Genomic DNA, 26,047 nt, shown 5'->3' on the forward strand with positions numbered 1-26,047 from the left:
GATGGCTCCGTCTACGATGGCTCCGTCTACGATGGCTCCGTCTACGATGGCTCCGTCGACGATGGCTCCGTCTACGATGATTCTGTCGACGATGATTCCGTCGACGATGATTCCGTCTACGGTGATTCCGTCTACGGTGATTCCGTCTATGGTGGTTCCGTCTACGGTGGTTCCGTCTACGGTGGTTCCGTCTACGGTGGTTCCATCTACGGTGGTTCCGTCTACGATGATTCCGTCGACGATGGTTCCGTCGACTATGGTTCCATCGGCAATGAATCTTTCGATGGTGGTTTCCGTCGACGATGGTTCCGTAGACGATTCCGTCTACAAAGATCTCTTCAATAGCCTTCTATGCCTCAGAGCCCGTCGACTGCAGTCTCATCGGTAAAAATAAGGGTTTAAAAAAGACGACTTCTGCACAGAGGTCATTAAAAATCCAAATCTCTTCGACATATACAGCGACTACTTCGTCCTTTGCTGCTGTTCCTTTATTACCATTACCACCGAGTACTTGACAAGAAAGGTCGGGTGAAGTTATATCGGTGGAGGATTCCCGCCTTCCTTAACCATTGTTTTACCACTGACTCAGATCAAGATTCAGAAGAAGGTTTAGCTGAATCGGTTGTGACAACTATAATCGGCGGTTTTTCCTTTATCACCACAAGTGTCTGTGGTTCCGCTTACTCCAGTGGTGCCAACAACTATATCGGAACCGGTACCGGCTCCAATACTTTCTGTGGTAATACCTACAGTACCGCTGAGACATTCTTCAACTCGGACAGTACCTCCTCATGATACTGAAGAAGAAGAAGAAATTCCTCAGGACAGGGAGGATGGTGAGATTCTCGATGATGGTGGCGATGCTGATGATGATGATGATGGTATGGCGGAGTGGGATAACTATCATGCCCAAACACCATCTCCCTCTCCGGTGCTACCTGGTGACTCACCACCTGTTGATATGCAAGTTCCACCAGTTAAGGGATAGGACAGCACTAACGTTCAAATTAACGAAGGATTATTTCCTGTACGATTTCAAAGATCAGCCTGTTAAACAAACACATACAATCCCTATAATCGAATTTATTGGGGAGGAAGGCAAAAAGATTATGGAGGCCTCATAGTCTTCCAGCACGGGTGCCTAGATTGGAGAAAAAGGTACAAATCACCATTAGGAGCACCAGCGTGCCTCACTGGTCAAGCGAAGCCAGATTCTGTAGTCACACAGGCAGAGCAACGCCGGGCTAGAAACCCTGCATCTACGATCACTGCACCACCTGATCGTGGTGGATGTCGTTTGGATGCCATAGGGTGAAAATTCTCTTCGATGGCTTCCACCATGGTGAGAGCGGCTAATGCTTTGGCCATCCTGGGTCGTTAGGACCGTCAAGTATGGGCGGATATGTCAACACTAGTTGAGCAACTGCCGGAACCGTCAAAGACCATGGCATATGACGAAGGAGAGGTTTTATTCGGAGATCAGGTGGATGAAGCTCTCCAATCGATAAAGAAAGATACAGATACTGCTCGCTCTCTGGGCACATTGCAATTTTGATAACAACCCTTTCGGGGTGCACGCGGACGCGGCACCTCCTCTATTTTCGAAGAGGAATCAATCAATATCGACCTTATAACCAGGGTTCAAACCGATATTCCTCTAACCAACAGCAAACTTCTCGACAGCAGTCTTCCAAGACTTACAGAGGAAAATCCTCTTACAAGGGTTACACTCCTAAGAGACATGACTTCCATCAGTCCCAGAAAATTGGAGATCGAATCTATCGGTACTATTTTCAATGGTCCTCCATACAAGGAACCGTTGGGTTTTGGAAATTATAGCAAGAGGTCACACTTTGGAGTTCATCGAATTCCCTCCACCCACACCACCTACCGGACTGCCACCGGCTCATATCAAAGAACTGTTACAACAAGTTCAATTTCTATAACACAAGGGAGCCATAGGAGTAGTACCAAGATTTCAAAAGAGGGAAAGGATTTATTCCCGATTCTTCCTTATCACCAAAAGGAAGGGGGAATGGAAGCCCATTCTAGATCTGAGGGCTCTCAGCAGGTATCTAAAGAAACATTCTTTTCGTAGGCGAACGCATGTAGAGATCTTGCGATTATTTTCACAAGGAGATTTCATGGAAACAATCGACCTCCAAGATGCATATTTACATATCTCCATACTACGACAACATCGGAAATTTCTTCGTTTTCGAGTGGGTCGAGGGGATTTTCCAGTTCAAAGTTTGCCATTCGGACTGCGCTCGGCCCCTTGAGGGTTTACAAGGGTGCTAGCCCCTGTGGTAGCGTCCTACGTTCCAGGGTGTTCAGATCTTTCCATTTCTGGACGACTATCACCTAAAATCACAATCGAAAGTTCAACTTCTACAACACACACATCTTTGACAGGAGGTGTTTTCGCGCCTTAGGGCTCTCCATAAATACCACAAAGTCCCATCTACTGCCTTCTCATCGCACGGATTTTCTGGGAGCAACTTTAGACACAGTGTCAGCAAGGGCACTTCTCTCCCAAGACCATCTTCAAAAAATTCTCCGACTGGTAACCCTTATCAGATCAAAAAGACCCGTTTCTGTAAGAATATTGAAGTCCTTTCTGAAAATGGCGTCATCATGCATTGCATTGATCCCTCATTACAGATTACAGACACGCCCCATCCAAGGAGTACTGGATGTCCAAGAACGCCAGGTTACAGGTTCTTTGAACGATGTTGTAAACGTCACAGATCGGATGAAGTTGGCGCAAAGGTGGTGGACGCAACCGTTAAATCTAACGGAAGGCATTTCTCTTCTGACAATGCTACCAGACATGACAATAACAGACGCCTCTCTGGAAGGATGGGGTGCTCATTTGGAGGTTTTATCAATAAAAGGAAAATGGTCAATATGTCAAAAAAAAAACCAACAAAAAAAAAAACCTGGCACTTCTACAGGTTGGATCTCATGGCTATATATTGCTGGCTCTCAAAGCTTTTCATCCTTTAATCCAAGGAGAATCAGTCCTGATACAGACAGACTATACAACCTGCATGCACTATATAAACAAGCAGGGCAGGATAAAATCTCCGAAACTGTCTCGACTAGCTCAGTCGATTTGGGATTGGTCTATCAACCATCGCATCACGATATGCAGCAGTTAATCGACCGGGGGTATCCAATATCCTGGCGGATTCCCTGAGCGGGTCCTCCTCATCGACCCATGAATGGGAGTTGCATCAACCAACTCTAGAGAGGATATTTCAACGATGGGGTCGCCCACAGCTGGATCTCTTTGCCACACTAGAGAACCGGAAATGCCGAGATTACGCAAGCTGGCTTCCCCACAAAAGATCTCTGGGCAATGCCTTTTGATGGACTGGTACGATCTGTTTGACTACGTTTTTTCTTCCCCCAATCCCACTCGTACCTCGAGTTTCTGTGGTAGATGCGGAGGCAACCTTGCCATCTACTTCTATAGCCCCCCCGTTGGCCTCGGCAGGCATGGTTCTCAGAACTACTCCTACTGTCTCAATCCGAACCAATCATTCTACAGCCTCGTGCAGATCTACTCACGATGGACAAGGGGAAAATTGGTCATCCGAATCCCTCCTCACTGAGCTTATCAGCTTGGAACCTGAGCACTGTGAATTTGCCCATTTGGATACTCCACAGGACTGTAGAGACATTTTAGCTCAGGCGAGGGCTCCTTCTACGGTGAAAACGTACAAATTAAAGTGGAAAAGTGTTCCCCACTGGTGTGCATCTAATGGGGTGCACCCGTTTTCACTCCACACCAGAACAATTGTTACCGTTCTTCTTGCATTTAGCTAACTCCGGGTTTCTCTCATGCAACCTTTAGGGGTTTTTTCTGGCGGCAATTTTCCGTTTCCGTCAGGATGGTTCAACTTCCCTTTTGTTTCTTCAAGGATTATCCATCAATTCGTCTAGGGGTTATTTTGTAAATCTCCTCCATTGTGGCATCTGAACATCGTATTGGCTCAACTAATGAGACCACCGTACGAACCGATTCACAAGGTCGAGTTGTAGTATCTAACATGGAAGGTGGCTTTTCTTCGGGCGCTAACGTCTTCACGTCGCGTCCGTGACATTCATGCATTTACAATAAATCCACCTTTTTCCTACAGTTCAAACCAGATTCTGTAGTATTGCGTACAGATCCAAATTTCTTGCTGAAGGTGCCTTCAGACTGTCATATTAACGAACCAGTGATTTTAAGAACTTTCTTTGCTATCCGCAAACTCCTACGGAGCAGAGATTACATTCCCTGGATGTGAAACTAGGTTTAACATTCTACATCAGCAGAACGGCTGCTTTACGAAGGATTGATCAACTATTCATAGTTTATGGACGCTTTCACAAAGGTCGTCCAGTGACGAAACCAACTATTGCACGTTAAGTTTCAGCTGCCATCGTCTTCTGCCATCAAAAGGCAAACAAGCCATTGCAGTCACCAGTGAGGGCTCACTCCACCAGAGCAATGTCTTCCTCAACTGCTTTATTTGCTGGAGTGCCTTTGCATCAGAGCTGCAGAGCAGCTACGTGGTCGAGCAGACACACGTTTACAAGACACTATTGCTTGACAATTTTAAACGAGGAGGATGCTGCAGTTGGGCAGGCAGTGCTTCGCAATCTTTTTAAATAAGATGAGCCTCTTCCTTCCCTCCTCCATATTGTTTCCATTTATAATTGACATAATGATGCATTTATACTGTTACAGTTATTCAGTACTGTCATATGCATAAGAAGATTGATTGTCATTACAATTTCGAAGCTGTGTGATCATGGAAACAATGATATTGTTACTGCTAGCTATTCTATATTCAAGCATGTGAATCTATGAAAGACACCCCAATACTGGAGAAGAACAATTGTTACTTACCTGTAAACAGGTGGTTCTCCAGTATTGGTGTCTTTCATAGATTCACATGCGACCCTCCCTCCTCCCTTCAGAGGCTCTCTTCTCCTCATACACTCTGAGTCACTATGGTGCTACGAAAATCTGAGGTGAGGAGCTCTGAGGAGAAGGTTCTAGAGAGGAGCTGGCGCCTGATTGGCCGGAGTTCGGACTAACATAATGACAGAGATAGACTACGAATGTCTTTTTCTCTTTCCATGTATCTCTATGGAAATTTCATATAGGGACATTCTTGATGTTATTACTTACTTATATCTCTGTTTTATATGATTACTTATGTATATGTATATATATATATATATATATTATGGCTGTATATATTGCTATATTATTTACCGTGGGACTCCCACTCCGACGACGGGGAATATTCAAGCATGTGAATCTATGAAAGACACCAATACTGGAGAACCACCTGTTTACAGGTAAGTAACAATTGTTCTTTCTACTCATCCTAAGGTAGCGCAGAGGGTTACTATGCTTGCTGCAAAGAACGTGCAGCTCACAAAGTGCGTATAATGTAATGTAAATAGGTCAGTGGGTCACACTTGTCAGAGAGACCATATTGTTGATAACTCTTTATGAGTTAAAATCCTAATGTGGAACAGTGAGCAAATAACTTATCAAAGATGCATGCAAACTGGGCTGGAGCGTTATGATTTCCCCCCAGTTTTTCATTATCCTAATGTGGCAAAATGGGTTAATTTGGGTAGAAATCAATTCTTATTAATAAAGAGAACCCCCCATCCATGGTGCTAGGTTTTAAATTCTAGGTTTCTGATTCTCCTGACCAAGCCCTCTTAAACTATCCTGCCTACCTGTACGGATGACCTGTGACTCCTACACATTCTTGTCCTCTTATGTAACATTTCCTATGCACTGATTTACACACTTATGATTGATTGTCTCTATGTAATCTGTGTGATGTAAAGTGTTCTGACACCTTACACTGATAGGAGCGGCGCTATAAAATGAATTAAATGCACCTGAGACTGAATGGTTACAGAGGCTTGAGGGGCGCTGTGAAAGGATGGTTATGAAGAACCTGTAGTGGAGGTGGTCATTGGGGGTGCCAAAAAGCATTGTCGCACTGGGCGCCACGAGCGCTAAAGCCGGCCCTGCCCCCGCTCACTGCCTTATATCCCTCTGTACCCCACACCTCGCGCTAACTGCCACGACATATCCCTCTGTACCCCACACCTTGCGCTAACTGCCACAACATATCCCTCTGTACCCCGCACCTTGTGCTCACTGCCACAACATATCCCTCTGTACCCCGCACTTCGCGCTCACTGCCACATATCCCTCTGTATCCCACTCCTCACACTCACTGCCTGATCGCTCATTTTACCCTGCCATTCATCTTCTACGTGTTCTCTCCCCTTCCACTGGTTCTACCTCTGTTCACCCCCTTACTTCTTTTAGTGCCTTACTTCTTTCTCAATATCTCTACTTCTTTTCCTCTTCAGTAACATCTGTGACACATCTCTGCACTTTCTTTATATCAACGCACCCCTCTAGCTCACCTGTCTACCTCATTCTTTATTATTCCCTCTTCCTCAGCTGTCTCTACCTGTCTATGACACACCTCACCCTCTCTCTACCTGGCCCCCTCACGTTCTACGACTGCGTTATTCTCCCCTCTCCAGCTTTGATTTACCTGTCTCTGCTCCTGAATATTTTTCTTCTACACCTCACTTCTTTGTCTACCCTTCACCCCTCGCTACCCTTCTGTTTGCCTCACTACGTTCTTTACCCGACCCACCTTCAGTGCCTCTTCCCATTTCGCCTCACTCCCTCACAGCGCTCTCCTAGCATGCATCTGTTTCTCCCCTCACCACCATGCCTGCCTCTACCCCTCCTTACCTTTCTAACCAGTCTAACTTTCTACCTTCCTGTTATTCCTGGTAGTGAACCTTTCATTTCACCCCTCCGGTTATATTACCTACGCATTCAAATTGAGTAGGTCATTGCTGTGCTCCCAACCCGACATCGAGACCCAGTCCCCTAGCCTCTCAACATGCCCAGATATAACAACAAGCATTGGCATAGCCAATTGGTCTCGCCGTTGGGACCTGCTGCAGAACTAAATACTTATACTGCCGGCATCATACTTACCCAGCGCCAAGACGCCTCGGCAAAAGTGCGCTATATAAGTTCTTCAGTCAGTGAGTCAGTCATAAGGTCCCAAATGCGAGACCTATTGGCTATGCCAGTGCTTGTTTTTCTCAGGTTGGCCTGAACATTACCCGATCCTGATTGTCTGCCATTTTAGCCCCACCCCTATTGATTAACATTAGCCACGCCCCTTCATTTGCCAGGTTCGCCCCCCCTGGAAAAATTTCTGCGGATGCCCATGGTTGCTGTGAACAAAGGCCTCACGGAGCCTGAGGGTATTTTAATCCCCTCGGGCTCCGTGAGGCCTTTGTTTTTGTTTGTTAGAACATTCTGCCCTCTAGTGGCGAAATGTTCTATTAGCCTTACAGCCCTCCGTAGCTGAGATATACCGATATTAAAGTCCCGCTCCCTTATTAAACGCCCGAGCCGAACGCTGGAGTGGGCCTTTAATGGCCTGTGTAGCCCGTGACCGCGGGCTATAAGGCTGTATTATAGACTGAACACATCAATACAAACTGAACTTTGGTTATTAGTGACTAAACTCTGAAATTATTATAATTTGATCTTCTCTGTTATTTAATATTGAAGACATATTTTTTATAACATGCTGAAGATATATTGCTAAAGACCGACCTTAACTTTTATTGCAAACTGCACACTTCTTTCTACAGACTGGACATCGCTTCTATTACAATTGTTACATCAGTTATTACACGTTGAACTTGAAAGTGCACACGTTAGTACAGAAAGAACTCCATTACCGAATGAACTACATTCCTATCACACACTATTTGGCTGTTATTGCAGAGTGAAGTTCACTGTTATTACAAACTGTACACTGTTTATTACAAACTGAACTTCTCTGTTATTACAAACAGCACACCTGTTACTACAGATTGAACTCTACTCTTACTACAAACTGTACTCCTGTTACTACAGACTAAACTTCACTGTTACTAGAAACTATGCATCTGTTACGATCGACTGATATTTCAAATTGTATTATTTTTATTACAGAACAGAATACTTTGGAATTGCACACTAAGGGGATTATTTACAAGCCCCTTGTGTTGTAGGTACGTTACTTTTTCCCATATTAAAAGTGATGCACCAGCAACGTAAGGGGCTTCTAATTATTATTGTTACAAATTCAACTTCACAGTTATTAAAAACTGTACAAATTTGTTACACACTGAACTTCACTGTACACCTCTCACTATCAGTTAAACTCTACTACTACTACAAACTTTATATCTGGTCCATTGTAATTACAAACTATACACCTGTTATTACAGACTGAACTGATCATATGTTACTATTTCATCCTCAAATACATCATGGCTCTACTACATCTGTAACTATTTTATCTACCAATACATCATGGTAATGTGTTCCCTATGTAATGTACAACAACTACGTTCCCTTTAGTCTTATTTTTTCACATTGTTCAGACTGGCATGTTATTTTAAATATCCGCCAACCAAGAGGTTTAAAACCAATATTCACGCAACCCCCCTCCCCAAGCTCCTCTTGACCTTTTCAGTGACAAAATATATACTTCATTAGCTTTCAGTCTGAAAATGTGCCACTACACTATTTGTGGGCAGCCAGACCAAAATCCCTAAAAAGAAGGAAACATTAAACAAATTGTATATGCATACGTCACTTCAGTTAATATATGAGGGCCTATCTGAAAGTGTTATTTTAAAACTGTATTTAAATCAAATCTAAACAAAAATCTTCCTTCATCGAACCATACATGTCCTTTCCAGCCCAGTCTCACTGCTTCAAGTGCTGCTGTATAGATCAAAAACGATGGGATGCTTTGAAATTGAAGGTGCTAAAAAGTTCTGCAGTGAAACTGTAAAACCATATAACTACTAAATGATTTAGTATTTAGTACCGTGCCTGGGCACAGGGTTCTCCAAAGTCAGTCCTGGAGGGCCACATCCATGCCAGATTTTAAGCACATCCCCATTTAGATAAATGTATTCATCTTAAAAATATGGCATTGATCTGGTCCTCCAGGACCGACTTTGGAGAGCCCTGCCCTGTTTTAATGTATATGTATTTATCATTATTGAAATGCCATTAATTTAATGCAGTATCTATCTTAATGATGCAAAGAAACACAAAGGAGAAGCTGACAGTAAGCGGACAATGTAGATGTAAAGAGTGTGAAGAGGTATTGGCTATTATGTAGTTGTGCAGTGATGCAAAAAGGGTGAGGTTGTGGGGGGGAGGTGTACATATGAACATGACTGTGATTACAAACTGTACACCTATAGTTAAAGGCTGGACTCGACTGTTGTTAGAAATTATACATATTTTATTACAGACTGAACTTTAAAGTTTACAAACAGTGCACCTTTTACTACTGACTGAACTCCACTGGTATTTCAAACTGTACACTTGTTAATACAGACCAGAGTCCATATTAACTTAAAACTATACGCCTGTTACAGATTGACTTTAAGTCTTATTACAAACTATACACCTCTTATTACAGAACCTATTTCCCTGTTACTCCAAACTAAACACCTGTTATTACAGTCTTGCTTAAGCTGTTATTGCAAACAGTATACTTGTAATTGCTGACTGATGTCCTTTGTAATTATATTACAGAGTGAAACTCTACACTTATTACTACAGACTGATGTTTCACATCCAGATTCCTTTTCCTGAGGCTGATAGGATATCCATATTTGCAGTAGAGCACTGCTGTTCTGCATAAAACCAAAAGCGATTTGAAAGCCCAGGTACTTGGCTAGTAACGTTTGTGCTCCTGTGGTTGGACACCGTCCCTGAAGCTTATACATGTTTCCTCTTTCCCCAGCCCCTTTCCTCAGCTTGAGATACGCAGACATGAACACACCTCTTACACAGGTAATGCTAGAATGTCGGTGTCTTTTTATGGACTGAGTTTTTCCCAGTTTGTAGACTTATCTTGTTCCTATACTGCTATTTATACCAGATGTCAATGGATTAACAATATACATGTCTTGTGGATTTGCGGTTCTAAGATGCGGATCCTCACCACTTGAGGTTTCAGTACTTGGAACCACATCTTCCCATGCACACCAGCACACACTATGATTTTGGTTCACTTGCATCAGTGGGGGACATTTCAGTGGTTGTCCACAGAAGGAGTTCCAGGCTTCTTCACATTGAGGCAGAATGCCAATGGAACTATTTGTACAAAGACCCCTGTTGCTGGTGGCCATTTCTTTAAAAACAAGTCATGAGTAGCAGGGTAGAGTTTTCAAAGTATAATTGCAGACCACATTCGTAAACCCTCTAACAGAACGATCCAGATGTTCTGCAGGCCTAACACCAGAGTCACTGGTTTATGGAGGCCCCCAAAGCCTACCCAAGTAGCCGCATGGCCTAATGAGGCAGCTTAGTAGATTTTAATTTTGTGAATTTATGTAGCGTGAACAAGGGCCAAAAGGCTGTCTGGTTGCTTTACATAAGAACAGTTACTACTGCATGCGACCAGTTTACAAAAGAACAAGTACATAGATATTGTTGCATAAAAACAATGTACTAAGTTACATCGTTTTAACAAACATTAAAGACGTTGCCATATAAAGGTGTTTCATTACATTACATATTGCTGAGATTAGATTTCATTTACAAGATAAGATAGGAAGACTCCTCTTCAGTAAAAGCAGGTTGCATGTAAGCGTCCTTGAAATCTATTGCTCCTTACTCTCACTGTAGAAGACTGTAAAGCTATTGAACTGCCCCCAAGAGGGCCATAAACATGCTCCACGAGGTTGATTGTAGCAACAGAAATCATGGCGGCCACTGGAGAAATGGCTCGGTCTACGGAAAGGGGCAACTGAGTAAAACAAGCATTAAAAATGCAATAGGTCTCGCCTTTAATTAAGTTAAAGCCATTTGCTTTGCTATAGAATACCATGAGCAAAGCAAATGGCTTTAACTTAATCAAAGGCGAGACCTATTGCATTTTCAATGCTTGTTATAATCGTTATGAGGGAAGAGTCCTTAAGGTGGGGAGTGCTGTACAGACATCAAAAGCGGAATCTGAAGAAAAGTAAAATGTGAGGTCAGAGGAACAACAATAATGATACTTTTGTGTTTGGGCAAAGATAAGAAAAGCCTGTTGCTATTAATCTGTCAAACTGCCACACTGACTAAAGAATATGACTGATTCCTTAACAAGCAAAAGAATGCCATTTCTTTCAATTTATCCCCTCTAATTTCTGCTGCCCGCAAAAAGATGAAAATTATAGGTTATTCTAAACTCGAACTGCTTTTTTTTCCAAAAACAAAGTCCAGATGCTGTTAGACATATGTCAGGCACAGTTTAAGAAAGAGTTATTTGTAGGCTTGTGACTGGAACAGTAGTCAGTGTTTGTGACTGGAGCTTGTTCCGTCTGTAATGGGAAGCAGACGCCATCTTTGAATGTCAGTGGGCTGCAGCGCTTTGCAGCTGCCGCCGAATGCTTAAATTAATCTGCAACCGGCAGGGGAGCACAGTGCTGGCTAGCTTTGCATAAAGTGTTTCTAAGCACGTACTTGCAAATTAAACTTCTCAGTGCAGGTATTTCAAATGTAAACTACCCACGAAGGCATGGAGGTCCCTAGAACCCCGAGGCAGCTCTGAAGCACAATGTGGCACAGGGAAACAAACGAACATTAACAATTGTATTATATTGTAATTGCATTTTTATAGTGTTTACTACCCCTGACAAGGCGTTGAAGCGCGTTACTCCAGGCAGCACTCTGTCTTCGAACCAAAGGTTATTGGCTAGTAGTCTAGTGTTATTGGTATGGCTGTTTATTGAACCAATCGTTTGGCTTTTGTACCCTGAACAGGGTTTACAGGGATTCCTTAAGAAACAGCACTGGCACGGGGTAAACCAGTGTAGGACAGGAAGCACCAGCACACACATCCCTCCAACACACAAAACTGATACACAGTGTGTTATTTATATTCTCGCTCTATCTCACCCTTCTTTCTGTGCCTCTGGTGCAGTGGCGAGATAGAGGGACATGGACGTCATTAAGGGGTCGCTGGTGCGACACCTGGCATGCCCTTTGTGACCCCTGGCACTGCCTTTGCGACCCCTAGCGTCAGCAGTGGCAAAATCAGTGCCAGGAACAGAAGCTGGCCTTTATGGACGTAGGCGGGCGCTTCACACCTTGTTTTTTGTCAATTTGTTATTATACTAATAGTGGATAATATTAAATTATTCGCTATTAGTTTAATTTTAAAAAATGGAGTACAGTACAAATACATGGAATGTGACTTTTCCTGGCAGCTGAGGTAAGTAAAAAATGTGTGCGTGCTTGCAGTTGTCATTGTGTTTGCGTAAGAGAGTATGTGTGAATGTGTGTGTATGTGTAGGCAGAGTGTGTGTGTGTGTGAATACGTGTGTATGTCTAATCAATGCATGTGTATGTGTGAGTGAATGTGAATGTCAAAGGGCATGTGCAGTCACTTCCACTACCCCTGTCATTTTCGTGAATTGACGTCCACGTAGCGGGGTCAGAGGGGTCAAATTTAAAGGGGTGCTGATGGTAGCAAAAGACATAGAGCATAGATGGAAAAAATGCTCTCAGTCTAGATTTCGCCAACAGCTACGCTCAATGAGATCTCAAAACACCAAGCGCTTGTCAATCCACCATTTTAATAAACTGATTTTGAAGTAGGACTAGGCCAGCTTCGAGCTCCCGTGAGGAGACCACTCCAGACTACAGCTCCTGCATTTAAATAGATGCCACAATCTCTGACCTTCCTGGGTCCTCTTCATAGCAAGTGCCCTGAATCTGCCACTAGTTGCCTGCAGCGCTAAAGCAAACCACGGATACTAGTACTCTTCGGTTAGCAGTGGTTGCCATCCATGTAGCCCAGTTTTCATGCCACACTCAAACAGTGAACACGGACAGGAGGTGGACAGATAGGGTGAAAAGACCCCTTTCCTGAGACAGCCATCGGGGTTGGAGTCAGGGGTACACCCACTTTCATGGTTGAAACTTAAGGTAAAAGCAAGAAAAAACACTAGGACGGGACAGTGTGCGCAACTAGGGCACGCGCCCACAGCAGTGATGTCAGATTAACCAGGGTTTATGGTCAGACTGTTGCCCCCTTCTGTCTTGTTCAGCACATACACTAGCACTCAGTGGCCCCTAGGGATACTGGGGAGGCCTGTAGCAGCTGAAATACCGGTCATATACTGTGATTTTTGACACACAATCATAGTGCAACACACTTCCTACTAAAGATTTACAGTGCCATTCAGTTATGCGGTTGTTCCTGGGGAAACCAGAAATATTTGTATTTATATATAGTTCTCTTTCTTTCATCTCATAAAAGGCAAACAAGGCACAAGCTTATCAGAGCCCTGCACTAAAGAAGCACGCTCTATATAGGAGAAGGTGCATGCCTGTCGCGTTTCCTGGAGAGCCCTTGTAATATAAAGCAAAGGGCCACTTAATTAACTGGGAGGAGCACTTTAGTCTAGAGACCAAGAGGAACAATCAATCCGTGGGGCAGGAGAGGGAGGGTCTGATCGATCCATCAAAAGAGAAGCCGGAACCAGGGGCACCAGATGAGTGGGGCGGATTACTAATCGGCCTCAACATTAATCGCTGCCCCTGTTGTGAGACAGGAGACATGAACACGTGAAAGCAAATGACGATCTGTTACCGAAGAGCTGGCACAACTATAAAAAGCTCAATAGAAGAATGTGACAACGTGCAAAATAGTTTCATGTAACCTATGGACTGGAACAACTCCAGCAACATATTGTAAGAATGCAAAAGGCAGGCCAGGCGACCCAGCAACCGGCTGAACAGCAAACAGACGAACGGGATCCTGGGATAACAGCAAAATACTTGCAGGTAACCCAAAGACTGCTGCATCAAATAGACCGTCAGAACAGGGGGCAGCATGTGAAAGACAGAAACAGAAGCAACACACAACAAACAGACCACGAGGAGCCAGGGATAAAAAGAGGGAATGTCCAAGCAACATTTATAGGTGAAACATTCAATACACTGACTGATCCTAATACAGCAAACAGGACAATGTAGCGAGCATGCATGCGTTCACGTGAATCAGCATATGGACGCAGAGCAACCTTGTGTGTGTGTATATAATACATTCGACTGTCCAGTTAAGAATCTCAAAACCAGCATGAATTGCCACCATCAGGAAAGGAGAGTGCAGAGAAGAATACAGGGAGACTTTAAGAAAGAGGCCCACAGAAAATGAGAGAGACACTGAGTTGAGAAAGAAAGAGGAATAAAGACAGACAAGGCAAGGGAGCGAGCGAGGGAGGGGGAGGGAGAGACGTATTTGATGGACAGACAGCAGGGACTGAAACTACCAGATGCGAAAGGTATCATGAACATGTTCTTCGAGTATTAACCAACAGAAGGCGACCTGAGGTCCGAAGAGGGATTGTCAAGATAACAGTGGGAAAAGCTGCAATTCAGAAAATGAACGAATACAAATAGAAAATAAGCCACGGACTGCTTTATGAAACAAGGAGAAGGGGAAACCATTAGAAGGGCTTGAGCACTGCACAGAGATAAGGACGCTGCAAAATCAGTCCACAGGTGTGAAGGGAACTGTAGCTACTGCACCCAGACGTGGGTGAGATGCACCTGCCACAGCACTAGCGTGAAATTGTTTGCAAAAAACACCAGGCAGCTGTGGAGAGAACTAACAGTAACTATTCACCTGTGGAGGGGCCTACCTGCCACCGCCAACATGCGGGCATGAAGGAGAATACATCTGTCCCCTGTGGCCACCATAATGCAGGTGCGGACGGCATTTTAGCTACAACAGACAACTGAGAAAGTTAACTGCTACCTCTGCACGCAAGAGCAGGTGGCTGAGCAACACAAGTCACGGCCAACCCGCACAACAAAGTGTGTTTAACACGTGCATAAAATTAATAGGCCCCTTTCTTAACACAGCGCAGTGCGAACCCACTCCATCTGAAGGGTTGTCAAGGCAACCGACCTGCTCCATCTCCATCAGACTGAGATCAGTACCTGGCCCACCCTGCTCACGCAGATAATTATACGGGCATTTCTCTTCTAAAACCCACACCTCCAAAAAGGAAGAACACTCCAGACAACGTTGGCGCACGTCTCCTGCCGCTAAAGATGAAACAACGCGAAAAGGTGCCTTTCCTGGACAAGCTCATCGGGCTGGGCCTACTGGCGAGCGGTGCCCAAGCCATCACTGTACCTGGTCATGTTAGTGAGGGATGTCGCATCCTGTCCTGCATGCGGCGCCCGCTCCATGGATGTGGCTCTTTTGTTCCGCGTGTGCGGGAATGGCGATGGCAGAGGGGGTAGAGTCTCGCCACGCGCCGACATGCCGGTGTATGGCGGGCCTTGAGGAAAACGGCGAGGGGGTAGGAGAGGCATGATCCACACTGGATTCTTCAGATGCAACATCTCTGCCAAGTGCGTTATTGGAAATGATGTTGGTCCCTCAGACACACACACGCGCACACCCTGTCCACCTCACAACAGCAGGTAACGAGCACTGGCAAACACAGGTAGTACACCCAGACAAAGCGTCGAGCCGGAGGCACACGCTGTATTAGATCTACGTGATGGCGCTTTAGAAAACAAAACATCAAAACAAAAATTAAACGGTGAGATCGGCAATGTCCAAACACTCTGCTCTGACTTGTGTTTCTGTTGGATATCCCATGAGGTACCCTCTCTGCTCTGTCCTGGGTCTGATCCCAAAGATAACTTCAGAGGGTACTCTGTACTTCTCCGTTAGACGTGCGCCTGGCTGAGCTGCTAAGGCACGGTCCACTTTCACTTTCGTCCTTCGCGAAAGCTTTCTTGTCTTTATGGGGCCATATGTTTGAAACACATGGCCCCATAAAGATAAGAAAGCTTTTACCACACACGTAAGTCAAGCGAGCCAGTCCAACTGGGACGGCTCTAAAAGAGAAAAGTGTACGTCACTGGAAGCTCTTTTCCAATGGCTGGCCAAAGTTTAGCATAAATGGTGACGCCAGCCAATGGAAAAGAGGGGCGGGGCTTAAACCCAGCTAGTGAAAGCTACTCAAAAACATAAAATCTCACCAGCGAGACTCGCATGTCGCGCAGCCTACGCTAGCCGAGACCTAAAAGCGGCTGTCATGTCTTCCCTGACTGGCCGATCAGACCCTGAGATGCAGAGACTTTGGGGTCAAAGAATGCTTTCTGTGGTGGGTCATTGCACCTCATTAGGCAGAGCGATGGCGCCTCTGGCCCACCTATGGAGGCTCTCTACTCTTGCAGTTGGCTGGAGCAAGACATCGGGATCACTGACACATTATTGTGGTAAACAATATTGTTGACAAAAATATTGTGTCAAAAATATCATTTAGTATAATATTGTGCTCCTTTACTTCTAATGTATCCCTCCTGAGAGAGTATTTAATAAATCCAGTAGGGGACCAAAGAAAGCTTAGTGACTTTTCAGGGTAACACATTGTTTGTTGCAGTGTTCTGGGTAGCCCCTAGGACTACTCCAGATGCCTTCCATAAAAATGTTTTGGAAGTAAATTTTTGAAGTAATGTTTTGTCCAAATAAGCAGTGTCTAAAACATTTTCAGCGAAGTCAAAATGCTTATCTTGGTATTTCCTCCTCCTTCTCTCAATAATACTGTATTATCTTCTGATTAGTCTGATGGAATGATGACTTGAAGTAAGAATAACTATAATTGACTTGCTCTATGGTCGAAAGTCTTTGGTGCTGTGCCCATGTGACAACCGGCTGCGCAGTTTATCGTTCTGACATACCCAGTTGTTTTCTTCTGCAGAAGGCCCATCATAAAAGTCTAAAAGCCGGTGTTCTAGAAGGATTTTGTATGGTGCCCACCAACAGTCTAATAGACTGTTAGGTGAAAGAAGTACACCACAAATTGGTATACCTTATAACATGAGGCTGCTGCACCCATAGCAAGGCCATGACACAACTAGATGGTGGTTTTAACTGAATATAGCTGTGTGATACAAGCTTTATTAACTGAACCAGAGTTGAAGGCTGGCCTACTCGCTCTCCCTGTTAGATCTGTGTGGTATGTCACAATTGGGCCCCTGAGATGTCTGATTGTATCTAGTGTGCATGAAAGTAAAGAGTTCATAAGAGGGGGAACCCATGGGTTGGGGTCCCCCCATGAATGCATGTAGCCTCTATGGTTGTATGTTGCAGGATACTCAACCCCAAGGAAGAGCTTCAGAAAGTATGATCGGGATGTGTGTTACCCCGTTGTGACACTATGGCTTGTTGTACCATGACCTGCTGAGAGCCCCTGGCCTGTAGCCATCTAGGGACTGCTGGCTAAGCCTGGTGACACCCCCTCCTTTGAGTTCTGCAAATCTGCAGTGAACTGTGTCGTCCCCCGTGGTTTGTCGGCAACTACAAAAGAAAAGTGCTTGCACCACTGACAAGTACCGCAGAGGTGTCAAACTGCTGTTTCTGAACTGTGCAGTGACACCCACAACCTCAGCCACTTCCCTCTGGCAGACTCACCCAAAGCCGAATCAAGTTGGTCTGCGACCACATGTGCAGGCATTAAATAAGATAGAGCAATGACAGCTATGTATTTGTACATCCAATCAGTGCTCAAAGAGCAGACACTACACTTGGATATAGACACTCGAAGAATTGCAGCTTTCCTTTGTGCATCACCATTGTTCCCTGCAAAGCACAGAAAAGTTACTGGGTGACCCAAGATGTTGTTAAAAGTATTTTGAGGCCATAAAACATCTTGAAGTTGCAGAGCATACTATCTTAATAAAAATCAAAGTCTCATATCTTGTAATTAAAATAATGAGGTTTTAACCTTATACTTAATGTGATTGACTTATGTGGTGCATAAACTAGATGTTCTATCCTACCACACCCTCCAGAACTAAGCCTTGACTGTTAAACTTCGCTACTCTAAGAGGAGGTACTTGGCAATTCAGTGAACTCACTATAATCTGGCTCCTGTATTTCCTAGGAAAGCAGCAACGCATTTTACAGGGATTGCCTCCCTGTACTTTAATCACAGAGGCCCCCAGAGAACTAGCCGGACGCTCTCTGTAGAAGCTCTTTATTTTCCCTTTCTTCGGCCTATCAACCCACAGCCCTGCTCTGGTTCATTAACTGCTTTGACATGGAGGAAGAGAGGTAGACGTGAGCTGTGGGAGGCTTGTGCACTTGTGCCTGTGCTGATGGTAGGGTCCAGGTACAAGAAGGATCCTGCATGCACTTTCCCTTCTAAATTGCCTTTGTTTTTCTGCTGCAAAAGGTTTTCCAGGCCTCTACCCTTTAGCGTGGATTTTCATTATCCTGAAGGAGGAGGGAATGAGAAGCAGGATTACAAGAGTACAACAGTGACTAACTTTCCATAACCCTTGTTACAATATGCAGGTCTATAGCATCATTACAGCTCTGCCTGGACTGCTATTCCTGCTGCGGCTGGACTAGCTCCTGGAACTACCTGGAGCCTTTCTGGTCTTAGCGGAGGTCCGCTTCTACTTATGCTTGTGTGGTTCTCTGCAACTTGAAGTTTGGCTGAGAGAGGGAAAGAGCCCCAGGGCTTAGTACACATCTGTAGACCATACTGTGTCTCAGCACACACACAGGTACATGTGTCCAAGTAGCTAAGAGATTTCTCATGGAATAAGGAAATGGAAAGAGTGGCCCATGGAGGGACAAACAGAGTCAAATTGGTCAATTTTAATTATTTTATGTATTTTCTAAACATTGAACTTTTATGTATTTGGACCTGGTTCATAGTATGATACTATGGAAACAAGTTGTTTTAAATAAGAAATAATGAACTTTTGGTTTTAGGTACTTTTATAAACCTTAATTATTGTACTTTTAGCTGTTTTATGATGGTATATGTAGTTTAAAGACCAGTTGGTCATAATTAACTTATTTTTGATTGATTGATTGATTGACTAGCTCCTGGAACTAACTGGAGCCTTTCTGATCTTAGCGGAGGTCCGCTTCTAATTATGCTTGTGTGGTTCTCTGCAACTTGAAGTTTGGCTGAGAGAGGGAAAGAGCCCCAGGGCTTAGTATACATCTGTAGATCATACTGAGTCTCAGCACACACACAGGTACATGTGGGAAGGAGGTGGTGCTGAGGATTCATTGAGGATTCACTAGAGATTCTTAAAGGTCTGGAAACAGGATTAATCTAGACCTGTGATTCACAGTTGTTTCTGAGCGTGACCGGAAGCAGACAACTCTGGGTCAACTCTAAAAATCCTTCTCCTGTGCTCATAGTGAAATATAAATAATTCTACAACCTATAGATTTATTTCCAAGCTACCTGCTAAGACTGTAAATCTCCAATGAATGTTACAAGGAAGACAAAGAACAAAATTCGCTGTGCTAAGAAAATCAGTTTCCTACTAGGAAACTACTTAAAGGAGCTATTTTCAGGAAGTACAGCTCGATGATGCCCAACAATTCACATTCCATTCCCAATCCACTTGCATGTTGGTCTTACACTGACACCGCAGCATGAAAGTCCCCATCAATATTAATTTTATCATTGCCATTTAAGGGATCCCGGATCACCACTGATGACATTTTGAGCCATCATCAGGCTCTACAGCCATATTAAACACATTAATTAGGTACATAGTTCCTTGTGAGGAGAATGTGGGAGTTTGCCTTTGGTCGTTTGACTTGTGTAATGCATGTGGCTGGGAAATCAAGGGCCCACCTGTGCCGAATGTGAATGTAAAGTCACACCCTTCCATTTAGCAGAATTGTCCTCTTCTTCCTTGTGAGGGATCCTGTCAGATCCTCACTTTGGACAAAAGACACTGCAGTCACACCCCTAAAATCTACCAAATGGCAGTGCTCAGGAAGAACTAATCAGCGGCCCTCTGCTAACAAGGACCTCCTTGAATTTCTAATGGTAACCCTGCGTACATTCTCCCACAATTCACTGTCTGGGGCTCTATATACTTCAGTCACAGCAATGCAGACAGTACACTTCCACTGTCTGGGGAAGCTGAATCCACCCTCCATCTTGTGCCAGCCTAAACCAGGGACCATCCATAACGGATCCCACGGGACTTCGTTCTCAGACTCCAAACACAGACAGTCTTACTACCACATGCATGCACCATATCCACTTCACATACAAATACTCAACACCCACATGGATCGTCAGCGCCAGGATCTGGGGGCTCACATAAACGTGATACATTACATAAGGGGAGTTAGTAAACCACACTCTCCCTTGGCACAGAAAAAAAGGTCTGGTCATACTAATGATTTACAAAAACACTGTACGCTGCCACCATTGGTTTACGTGGCTACCTCAAGACGTGGACAGTTGTTCATGAGGGGGTGTTTTGTGTGTCCTTCCAGGTCATAGAATATGTTCTTTGTTACCAAAGGCCTCTGAGCACATGCTATATTACCCTGATTCCAGGGCAAAACAAAACATCAGGCTACCAATTTCACTTGAAAGCATGCACGCAGGGGTGGGTTACACATCCATTTACATTCCCTTTTTAACAGATGCTCTTGAACAAGGTAGGACCACCATCCCAGTCTTTCTCAATATTGGCATGGGAACTGTACTTGTTCTTCCAGCAACAAGTACAGTGTTTTGCACACATTTCAAGACTGGGCTCCCCTCTCTTGAGGACACAAGATGGCCATGGTTCTCGATTCAGGGTAGGACATGGAATATTTTACTGGTGAGCTTATCTGTGTATTTCCCAAGATAGGCTGGCTTATTGACTTTGCCACAGACTTTGTTAGGGGAAGCAATTGGTCTCTGCTTGCCATAAAAAGCACCTCTGGGGTACAGTGCTACCAAGGTTGCGTGTCCTTATATTGCACTATCCGTCTACATTAGAAGGGTTACTTCGCGATCCAACCATTGTACTTCATTATAATTTTAATTTCATCTTGTATGAGTTTGTTGAGGAGGTTTTATTACCTACCTATGTTACCTGCCTTGCGGTTATTAGTTATAATTTTATAAACAGTACATTTTGTAGGTTTCCCAGGTTTCGTTTGGGTCACTGGTTCTGACCTTTAATAAAATGTTATTAGCTGGAAATCCAGTTATAACACACCCACAGCTCCACTGTTGGTATAGACCAAACTTCACTGTCATTCTCCATTCATAGTCCAGTGAAATCTTATTGTAACAGATAGAACTCCTGCTAGTAGTACTAAACGCATGGTCTAACAAACTGAGGGGCATATTAGCAACAACCGGCGATAATTATCGCTAAGCGCACTTAGCGCTAGGATAATTATCGCCGGCTAGCGTGGATTTTTATTGCTGAGATAGCGTGCTATTAGCAACGCTTATCTCAAAAGCGATAAAAATCCTAGCGCTAACTGCCTAACGTGAGAGTATCGCTGGAAACCCAGCGATAATCTCACGAAATGCGGCGTTAGCTTGTTGATAGGGACTCACAAACTTAGCCATGACATCCACCTTCCATAGGATATCATGGCTAAGTCAGTCCTGAAGCAGGCGTAAGGAAAGTAGCGATAACATGGGTTATCGCTACTTTTCCTGCCGCTATGCTTCATAGCGTGGGGCTTGATGATAGAAGAAATGTCGCTTAGCGACATTTCTCCTGTCATGTCAGGTCAGGAACGCCCACTTTGCATCTCATTAGAGATGCAAAGCTGGGCGTTAAGAATAGGTGCGCTAATGCAAGGTTTCACGCGTTAGTGTGACCTTGCTAATTAGGCGATAAAATTATCGCCGCTTTTCGGCCGAAAACGGCCTCACAAGCGGCGATAATTTTCTATCGCCGCCTTGTAAATATGCCCTGAATGCCTTTTAAAATACACGGACTGTCCTGATGATACAGACATAACACCAATGCGCTTTGAACACTGAACTTCTCTCATAACTGACCAAACTTCTATTATATTATAGACTCTAAGCTGCTTAAAGACTGCATCAAGATTTGTCAAAGACTGTGTTTGGAGTCTATTGCTCTACCTACTGGATTTACTCTAGTTATAGTTATGGGTTGTGATCTAGTTGTGGTAACAGTCTGTTTTCTGGTTGTGGTTGCAGATTAAGCTCTAACTGTAACCATGGGATCTAATTTAGTAGTGCTAATGGGCAGTATCTTAGGTGTGGTTGCACGTTCTGCTCTCGTTGTGGATAATGGCTGTGCGATGGCTGTGGTTGCATGCTGTGTTCTGGCTCTGCTGTTTGCAGTCTGCGCTCTGACTACGATTACAGTCTGTGTTTGCATTGTCATAGCAGGCTGTGCTGTTTCTGTAGTCATGGGCTGTGTTCCGCCTGTACTCATGGATGGTGTCCTACCTGTAGTGCAAGTTGTTCTCTGGCAGTAGATGTAGACTGTGCCATGGTTCTTGCAGTTTCAGGCTGTGCTACTTCTGTACTTGCAGGCTCTTCTCTGACTGTGGTTGCAGGCATTTGTGTACTGGCTTTTTTTGCAAGCCGTGCTTTGGCTGTGGTTGCAGGCTGTTCTCAAGTTGTGTTCATAGTCTGTGTTCTGGCTGCATTTGCACGCTGCGCTCTTGCAGTGGTTGTAGGCTTCACTGTCATTATGATGAGGGTTGTGCTCTGTGGTTGCAGGCTATGCCCTAGAATGAGGGCCTAATGTTGAGTTTGGCGCAAGGGTACTGCCTCACATATATATAACGGATATCTTGGTTCTTTATTACAAGTACGCTATATACTAATGCACTTTAAATTAGGTGGACAGGATATCTGTCACATTTGTCACGGAGAACTCATGCACCACGCTCTAAATCAGTCCTTTATATCTTTACTGGGGTCCAGCTGTCAATGTAGGCCTCTGTTGAACATTCTTTTGTTACAGGTGGTGACACTCCTAACTCAATACACATCCTTTAAATCTTTCAGAACAAAAAGGTAACTTACCTTCTGCATGCTGTATCTTCCTTGGACCGCAGCAGCAGAACCCAGCGAACCACTCTACAGATGACCAAAAAATCACAGCTATGCAAACCAAGAACGCGGAGGAAGATAGGAAGCCAGACCTGCAAAACAAGCCCCCAAAGAGAGACTCAAACCAAACTGCAGACTCAAGGAACATGTTGTCCAGTGAAGCTCAGCCGCGGTTGAAGACCTTGAATGAGCAACCAATATCTGGACAGACCAGTTCTTCAGACCAAAGTGACCCAGACCAAAGTGACATTAACCCAAATTGCCAGGCTGGCTCGACAATCTGCTCACACAACTCAGCTACCTCTCTGCAGAAAGATCTGCCTCTAGGCTTAGGTGGACTCCCCCCTTCCTATCTCCTTTATTCACCCTTAAGCCATCTTCCTCAGCCGTACCACCATTCCTACACCTCGCTCCCAGTGCATTACCCCGGGTTTCTTTTTCCATCGTATTCCTCAACATTTCCATTGATCCCTTCATTGAACAGTTGTAGTGACCTCATGCCTTTTGCGATATCTGTGCCTACAACCCCAGCCTACCCCAAACATCTTGGAGAAGGGCACCCTCCATACACATATGGAGCAGTGTTACCTTCCCCAACATCTCTGCCAAAACAAGGGGCTAGTGAGCGACAGACAACGAATGATCCCCTGATCCCCTCACCTACGCGTTCCATTTCCCCACCAAGGTCACAGTTTAGGATGTCTGACTTCAGCTTTCCCCCTGGAGGTGGCTCTTTGCCTAACAGGGTCATGCCACAACCAAGACCTGCGTTCTGGCCTACCTCTCAGAGCAAGAGGCTTCTACTTGAGGTGCCCCCGGGCAAGCAGCTGGATCCATCCTCTGGTGCTGGTATCCTGCCCTATCCACTGAAGAAGGAAAATGGCAAGATCAAGTACGAGTGCAGCATCTGCGCAAAGAGCTTCGGACAGCTCTCCAACCTCAAGGTACGTCTGTCCCCTGTCTTGGATTGCAGACTCTTACCCATTCCATTTGTGTGTCCAATGAACAATGTGCATTTTAGGTCATCGCGCACCATCTTCCCAGTCATTTGTTAGGGGGAAAATCCTATCACAGGAGCACGGGAACAGCAGAAATGAACTGAACTCGAGAAGCTGCTGTTTTTGTTTTTAGATTGAGCACTATTTTTTTGTGAAAACATTTCCTCACGCCTATTTTGCGCTAAAATAAATAGCACTAAATGCTGATTTTGTGATTTGAGTAATTTCACATAGTTTCGCTTGGTTCTCCAGAAATTTCACATCATTACGCAAAGGGAAATTACACCAATTTCACTTCACACACCACTATCTTAAAGCCCTCATTGTTACAATGTATCCATTTAACACCACCTTATAGCCCTCAGTGCTCCCCAGGTATGCAACCAGTCCTGCCCTATAGCACTCCTTTGTCTACATATCTCAATTTAATACCATTCTATACCCCCTCATTGATCCCAGTGCCTCTGATGAATATTACCTACTGCCCTGGTGGCTTCCCTGATCTCCAGTCATTATTGCCCTGTAGTAATCATTGCTTTCAGAAGCTCTTGTCGGTACTGCAATACTGCTCGCATGGCTCCTTTTATTTCCTGTCACTTCTACCCTAGAGATCTCTTTGATCCTCGTGTCTCTAGTCATTCCTACCATTGTTGGTCCTGTTTCACTTCCAGTCCTGTCATTACCCTTTATGTCTAGAGTCCTACAGCCTCGGCCTACAGCTCTTCTGCTTCTTGTATCTTCTGACATATTTGTCCTTGTTCTCCAAATACCTTGTTTCAGTACTTCAATACTGCTCTCATTGCTTCTCTCTCTTTAGTCAATCCCATGAAGCAGTTCACATTCTTAGCTGTGTCTCCAGTCAATACTGCCCTAGAGGTCTCATTGTCTTCAGTCAATACTCCCCTTCAGGGCTCATTATTTTCATTGTCTTCAGTCAATTCTGCCCTACAGGTCTCATTGTCCTCAGTCAATTCTGCCATACAGGTCTCATTGTCCTCAGTCAATTCTGCCCTACAGGTCTCATTGTTATATGTTTTGTTATGTAGATTTATACAGCGCACAGCTACTCCCAAGAGTGTCCTGTTGCCTCTACTAAATACTGCCCTACAGGTCTCCTTGCCCCCACATTTACAGTCAATATTATCCTACAGTACGCAAGATTTCCAGCGTCACCAGTTATTCCCGCCCCCTCTATGCTGTATCAGCTCTACCTGCCAATCTTTCTCTCCCTACACCCTACAGCCCACGTTGCCCAATACCTTGCTTGCCGCTGATGTGATCACTGCAGATAGTGCAACGAAATCCAACAATAAATCTGATGTCCTTCCAGACTCTGGTCTCACAGAGCGAGTAACTTGTAGTCTACAAGAGATAATTGGTCCCACAACCCTTGCTCCTGCGCGGGACATTAGTTCAATATCGCCAAGCCTAATCTATCGTCTCTGCATTGTGTACCCTGAGTAATGCCTGTGTGCCGTCTTGCCTTGTCTGCAGGTTCATCTCCGGGTACACAGCGGAGAGAGGCCTTTCCAGTGCCACATCTGTAAGAAGTGTTTCACACAGCTGGCACACCTGCAGAAGCACCACCTGGTGCACACCGGCGAGAAGCCCCATCAGTGCCTGGTAAGTGACTTTAGGGTGCCTCAAAGAGGCATCAATAAATAAATGTAGGGCCTTTGGCCAGGCAGATTTAGCGTACCTGGAGATAATGTCCCATGCAACCCTCCTGCCACACCTGCTGGGAGAATCACACACACCTGTTTAAAGCTTACATAAGCACTCTGTGACACTACACTGAGACTGATATCCTACAATAATATCGTATCCAGTACCATCTACCACTACTTCATGGAAAGAATATATAACTACTAATCTTACCACCACATTTACTTACCTAGACTTACTTTGCAAGGTAGTGGATGTGATATTTTTGTCATGCGTTGCATAATGCAAACGACAAAGCGGTGGTATATCCATGCGAAATGCTACACCTCTTGACATTTCGGTACAATAAAAAGCCCAAAATACTTCTTTAATGATAAAGAACAAACAGCCAACAT

At 44.5% G+C, this 26,047-nt stretch overlaps 1 protein-coding gene across 1 annotated transcript in view; it reads left to right on the forward strand.

Annotated features, from left to right (window-relative positions):
* ZNF683 (zinc finger protein 683) overlaps positions 1–26,047 on the forward strand; it is a gene marked incomplete at its 5' end in the record, with an annotated part of 53,720 nt that overhangs the window by 16,701 nt on the left and 10,972 nt on the right. Inside the window, 2 exons of the mRNA XM_085647747.1 lie at positions 22,945–23,933; positions 25,482–25,610. Coding sequence (XP_085503873.1) covers positions 22,945–23,933; positions 25,482–25,610 — 1,118 coding nt within the window. The remainder of the gene's footprint in view (positions 1–22,944; positions 23,934–25,481; positions 25,611–26,047) is intronic.

This window comes from Triturus cristatus, chromosome 3_2 (genome assembly GCF_964204655.1).
Source record: "Triturus cristatus chromosome 3_2, aTriCri1.1, whole genome shotgun sequence".
Lineage (NCBI taxonomy): Eukaryota > Metazoa > Chordata > Amphibia > Caudata > Salamandridae > Triturus > Triturus cristatus.